Below are 6,379 nucleotides of genomic sequence, written 5' to 3' on the forward strand. Positions count from 1 at the left end.
CTCCCCGTCCTCGGCGGTGTCGTCATAGCCCCCGGCCAGGGCGTAGTGCTGCTTCCTCAGCTCGCCCAGGCGCACCCGCTCGCCCTCCAGACGCTTCTCCAGCTCCAGCACCTTCACCTGCACCCAAACAGCCATCGTGGACCATGGGCGCCCCCCTGCCATCCCCAGCGCCTCACTGGAGGGGCAGAGAAAGGGACCCCTGCCTTGCACGGGTCTGGGTCGGGACCTCAGCCTGGCCCGAGGGCAGCAGCACCAAATCCACTCTCGTGGCCATACCTGTGTTTCCATCTCTTCCTTCTTCAGCTTGATGAGGGACATGCCTGAAAAGTCCATGGTGTCTGTGGAGAAATGTGGGGGGTCCTCACTGAGCGCAGCCCGTGCCAAAGTGAAGCCACATGGGTACCCTGGGATATGTGCCAGGCCAGAAAGTGATATGGTTGGGCTTTTTTCGGCCTTCTCCTCGCAAAAACCTCACCTTTCTCCTCGATCTGCTCTTGGCCTGACTTGGTGGACGCCACCACGTTGGCTGCCATCTCGTTGACGTTGCGTGAACACTCCTGGAGCCGGGCGAGGTTCCTGCTGCTCTTCTCAGCTTTCACCTGCAAAGAGCAGGGGCAGGGCTGTGGGTCCCCACCATGGCACCTCCACAGGGGTGCTCGCCAGCTCAGGGGAGCTCCCAGCCAGCTGTGTCCTGTGTTAGAGCAGAGACACTGAGCACACCGAGTCAGAATGGTCCTTAGGTGTGAAAACCATGTGGTGGAGAGGAGATGGACAGAAGGGCACATTTATTCTTGGTGACCCCATCACAGCCCAACAAGGGGATCCCTGCAAGGCCCTTCAGCCCCAGGACACCCAAACAGCTCTGTTCCCACCTGAGCCAAGCACACACAGATCAGCAGCATCGGAACAGAGCTATTTAATTTTTAACCATGCTCTTAATTTTTAAACCATCTGCTCTAAAAGGCAGAACGGGTCCTCCTCCCCCAACTAGCATCCTCCATTTGCTCACTGAAACCTCTCCCCATTCCTTCCACCCACACTAACAGGAAAGGTGGCAAGCACCAAAATCCACCATTCTCACTGCCAGCTCCTGCAGCTGCTTATTGGGGGCTTCTTAGCTGTTAACATTTTCTTCACATAATCAGTTTGACAGGAGGAAGAGGGGAGGTTTTGCACATCTTCACCTCCAAGGCAAACCCTGCTAGGTGTGGGAATATTAATGCCGGTGAAGACACGTGGATTACAACCCCAAACTGACTTGGGAACAGGAAGAGCTTCCCTTCCTCCCTGCTCCCCACTGCCTGGAAGCACCCGTGGAACAACGCAGGGCGAACAGAACTACTGCAACCTCGACGAGCCACAGGCAGATGACCTTGCTGGATCCTCACCTTGGAGGCAGCCACGAGCTGGGCCGTGCTGGCGGCGATTTCATGGGAGCAGACGATCAGTTCTTCATACTTGCCCGTGTGCAGGACAACTCTGTCTGCTGACTCCCTGCGTGTGGGTCAGAAGGGAGATCCTGTTAGAGGCACTCGCCGCGCTGCGAAGCAAGCGCAGTTTATCTCCTGCCAGACCCGTAGAAATCAGCATCAGCTTGAAGCAGCAGCTTTGCCTGTAGTTATTTAAGGCTCATTTACAAAGCAATTACTTAAACCCAGATCCAGAAGTTCTGGATGATGGGTATAAAGTATCAACGGAGGCAGGATTGTTTCCATAATGAGCTGGATGGGATTTTTAAAGCTTTGTTCAAAATGCCTCCCACATTTCCTGCACTAGCATGGGAATACTCCACCCTGATCCCAACCACCCCATCCACAATCATCTGAGCAGGAACCAGGACAAGAAGTATTCCACTGATGGAGTATTTGGCAAGCAGGGAGGAACTGTCAGTCCCTGCCTGGGTGACCACGTGGTTCAACCCAGGCTACGATGCTCTAGAAGGAATTAGCAATAATGCTCCATGCAGAGCCAGCAGCAGGACAGGCTGGATTATTGGGTAGTGGAGAAGCGTGGGTTGGTGCTGGGTGCAGCACATGGAGCTGTGTCTGGAGAGGACCCTCCTGCAGCAGCCGTGGGAGAGGCCCTGGGGTACCTACACGAGCTGTGTGGCTCCCCAGCCCACCGCCTTGGAGGCAGAGATCAGCCCTTCGGTCCAGCGGGAGTTCTTGGCATAAAACTCCTGAGTCGTTGCTGCCCCCTGTTGTTACAAGAATATTATGGCCTGTATTAACCTGTTTGTCATGTACAGCAATGTCTAAATCCATATAAAGTATCCATATAAAATATAGCTATACAAATTCATATGTAAAGCTATAAAACCAATGGGTTAGGAGCATTTCTGTTCCCTTCAGGCCACTCTTACTGACCTATTTAAATACATATCAAGAAAACCAGCTCTGGAGCCCCATCCCTGTGAGTCTGGGCTGGGTGTAAAACACACGAGTTTGGGCCACCATCTTTAGATGGACAAGGCTTTTAGATGGACAAAGGTGACAGTGATGTGTGTGGAGAGCACGGGGCTGAGCAGCCCAGCTCCAGTAAGTGAGACTGCCAGAGTACCAATAACATGGGAAAGCACAACACTGAGCTGGTGTTTCTGCAAATTGTGGGAAATTCTCCTGTATTTTATGTCTGTGCAGAGAGATGAGTGTGGGAGAGGACTCACCCGGCCACTTTCCACTATCTCCTTCTGGAGGTTTGTAGATGTCAGTACAAGAAGTCTAATAGCCTGGAACGAAGGAAAACAGGTTTCGGTGTTTGTTGGGGATTTTACAGAGGATTGATGCTGTCAGTGGTGGGAAGTTACAGTTTTGTGCAGTTTATAATGCTCCAGCATTTCTGCACTACTGACCTTCATTAGGTCCGTGCAGGAGTTCAGAATCCTGCAGGGAAACAAGAGAAAAGTGTTCAGCATCCCTCAATACCACATCCAGGAAAGCAGGCTTTGGCCTCGGGTAGAAAATGGGTCTTTTCTGGAGACCAGACAGCCTGCAGGTTTCTTCTCAGCAGCCTACAAAGTAGCTGCAAACAATTGGCTTAGCCGTGTCAGATCAAAGTCCACCCTTCTAAGAGAACTCTGTGCTCAGCAAGGGGATGATGCAGCACTGGCCACACGCAGGGCTGTGGAGCAGAGCACAGCCCAGCAGGGCATGGGGACAGGACAGAAACCTGCCCGTGGCTGGCACATGCCACCCCCCAAAACTCACCGCTCGTTCACTTCAAGCTTAACACCAGAGCTCTCATTTCTGGCCTGGCTCATCATCTCCTGTTGGGAAACACAAGAGGAAGGGTTGGGCTCCACGTTGGTGAGCAGGGTGGAGGGCAGATGGACACTGTGCTGCCCCAAGGCACCATCACAGCCTGTCCTGCAGCTTTGTCTCACCTCTATCCGCCTAACAGCATCCTCAATCGCCTCTGAGGTGGAGGCCATCTCCTTCTCAACCATGTCCCCCAGCTCTTCTTGCCTGATGTCTAAGCTCTTGGGCCTCAGCTCCTGCCAGAGGAGACAGCAACCACCAGGAGGTTTCAGGCAGAGGAAGAAAAGAGAGAGTATTTGTAAGGAATAACACCAAACCAAGATATTTGACCATTTTTCCACCCTCCCCCTTAAATAAATATATCTGCAGGAGCAGAGTTCTGCAGACTATGAGGCTGAAGGCACACGTGCCACCAACTTGCAGCAAACATGGCACAGGGACCTCAGAGGTAAGAAATGCCCCAAATCAAGGTGACAAAACTCGGTCACAGGAGCAGTTTCGGCAGGGCAGAGCTCCAGAGGGCGTTGGAGAGCTGACAGCCTTTGAGTGAACAGCCCTTTAATGGAAAAGACTAATGGGGCTTCATGAGGAGAAACAGTGGAAAGTTGGGAAGTTTTCTTCCGCAGTGGTTACTGTGCTGAAAGACTTCAGCTGATCTGAGGGTCACTGTCCCTGCGCACCACCAGGAAGGGTCTCAGCACTTGGAAGCTGAGATGGCTCAAGGAAAGCACCAGAACCTGTGGGTATGGAGGACAAGCCACCCCAAAACGCTCACTCTAACACAGCATCTCCAGTTTCAGCTCTGGACAATGAGGAAAACCATGATTTGACTTTTGTTCTAAAAAAAAAAAAAAAGCTGTCCACTGAGATGCAGCCAGAAGGCTGAGAGCAAACATCCCATCCTGACCAAGAGAGGCAACGTCCTACTCCATCAACCAGCTGCTTTCATTTTTCCTTTAGAAAACACCCATCAACAGCCCACCCCGCCAGCCCTGGGTGGGAAGGGGGGTGTGCTGGGCTCCATCTCCTACCTGGGCCAGCTGCAGGACCCCCCGAAGCGCCTGCCTCACATCCCCCAGCTCTGCGTGCCCCAGCGTCTGCTTGTCCTTCAGCTCGCCCAGGTAGTCCAGGCTCCGCTGCCCGCAGTCCCGGCACGTCTCCGTCAGCCCTGGGGAGAGGATGGGTCGGTGCCAAGCCCCTCGCTGGGCAAGGGGACCTTCCACCCCAGTCCTGCCACCCTCCTCTTCCTCCCCTCGGGCACAGAGGCGATGCTGAGCACCAGTGGCATCCAGCAAATTTCTTGCAGAAGAGTATAAATTGGTGTCCCAAAGCCAAGTGATGTTCCTTGCCCAGAAAGGGGCACCAGAGAGGAGTATCAGTAAGGAGACCCCTGGGAGCTGGGGGAGGACCATGCTGCTACTGGGGAAGATCTGCCCCATATCCAGCTCCCAGAGGAGGAGGTTTTGGCATAGCCACCCCAAAAACAAGCCCTGTGAGCAAAAACATCCTCAACACCCACTGGGCCCACGCATGGCACTCACGGTCGGCGTGGTCGGTGGGAGCCAGGTGGGACGTGGCGCTGCCGTTGACGATGGTGTCAGCCATCAGATGGGCAAAGAGGGCCAGAGCCCCCACCAGCCCCGCAGCATCTGCCAACAAGAGAACGTGGTCAGGCCCCGCCAGCCTGGGGCACCACTTGCCATGTCCTGGTGGCCACAACCCACCCTCCGAAGCACTGAAAGATCAGTCCAAGAGCTTGGAGAGGTTGGTGTTGACCCCTCCAGCTTGCCGGCTGCTCCTTGAATGAGCGCATGGGAAGCCACCAGCTCCACCCACCGTGTCCCCCCATCACCAGGGCACTGCACACTTGCTGTTGGGGGCTGCTGGATGTACAAAAATAAAAGCAAGGTGCAAGCAATGCCACCGGTCCCCAGCCCCAGGTACCTGCCATGGAGGCCACGTACTGCGCGTGCCCATTCTCCAGGGCGTCCGTGGACTCCAGCGCCGCCTGCGCCCGGCTCAGCAGGTAATCTGCAATTAATTTGGCTTCGTTAGCACGGTCGGGCTGCCCAGGGTCTGAGCCAGCACGAGTGCTGACTCCATGAGGCACCACTGAGTGGAAGCAAGACTGCTCAGCTCCCCGGGGCCCTGGAACAGCATGAAAAATCTGAGAAAACAGTGCTGAGACAAGAGCTAAAAATTCACTCCTGGAAAGTTTGACCCCGACCTCCTTGGGTGTGATGTTTGGTAGCAAAAACTGCCTGGAGGAAGCTGAGATGCAACATTATTGTCTTGGAGGGGGAGGGGACGCTGGGTGGAGCAGTGCCCGAGGATGTACCTGGGGAGCTGGTGCAGCGGACGTGCAGCGGGTCGTCCAGCTTGGCCAGCGCGTCTCGGAGGATGTCCTCTGCCTCCCGCACAGTCTCCTGCAGGATGCTGAACTGCTCATCCAGCAGCTTCTGCTGCAGGCTCTGCTCCTGGTTGCTCTGCCAGGTGGGAGGAACGGCTGAGTGGCACAACTGGGACACAGGACCCTTACCACCGTGGTCCATCATCAGCATACTCCTCAAGAGCCCCGTTACGGGATTGGACCCAAGCATCCCGCTATTGCTGGTGTGAGTCGCATCCCACCAGCTCTGCTGGCAGTGCCTGGGCTGCTCAGCACACCCCAAACACCCTGTCCTGGGAAGCAGAGGGGCAGTGGGCTCCCCACAGCCCCGTACCTTCTCCAGGAGCCTGCCCTGCAGCTCGCGGATCTCCCGCGAGGCTTTGTCCGCCTCCTGGCTCCGCTGCAGCTCCTTCTCCTCCACGAGGCCGCGCGTGGAGAGCAGCTCGCACTCCTTCTCGCTCACCGACCTCCTCAGCACCTCCTTCTCGGCGTGCAGGGCCTCCACCTGGGCACTCAGCTCCACACCAGCCTGCCAGCAGGGCCAGGACACCCGTCACCCACCCGTCACCATGGCACGAACCCAACAGTTACGTAGGGGAAGGCTAAGGACGCGCTCAGCTCGTGACACTGATGGGCTGGACCCCTGTTCAGCCCCATGGTGGCTCCTCGAGCTGCTGTCCGTGCTGCTGGCTTGGCAGACACATTGCCTTGCATGACAGGGCTTTGTGAGGGG

General features: G+C 55.7%; 1 protein-coding gene across 1 annotated transcript; it reads right to left on the reverse strand.

Annotated features, from left to right (window-relative positions):
• Window positions 1–15: 15 nt before the first annotated feature.
• On the reverse strand, window positions 16–6,175 carry LOC103778572 (huntingtin-interacting protein 1-related protein-like; the record flags this gene model as incomplete). The annotated part of the gene is made up of 14 exons (XM_008946162.1): window positions 16–117; window positions 277–338; window positions 476–599; window positions 1,389–1,494; window positions 2,097–2,197; window positions 2,666–2,728; window positions 2,852–2,882; window positions 3,207–3,265; window positions 3,383–3,493; window positions 4,289–4,425; window positions 4,799–4,906; window positions 5,202–5,288; window positions 5,596–5,743; window positions 5,981–6,175. Coding segments are annotated over 14 exons (1,434 nt in total), but the record flags the coding sequence as incomplete, so codon positions are not given.
• Between the last annotated feature and the right edge of the window lie 204 nt (window positions 6,176–6,379).

This window comes from Merops nubicus, unplaced genomic scaffold (assembly GCF_000691845.1).
Source record: "Merops nubicus isolate BGI_N331 unplaced genomic scaffold, ASM69184v1 Scaffold33878, whole genome shotgun sequence".
NCBI lineage: Eukaryota > Metazoa > Chordata > Aves > Coraciiformes > Meropidae > Merops > Merops nubicus.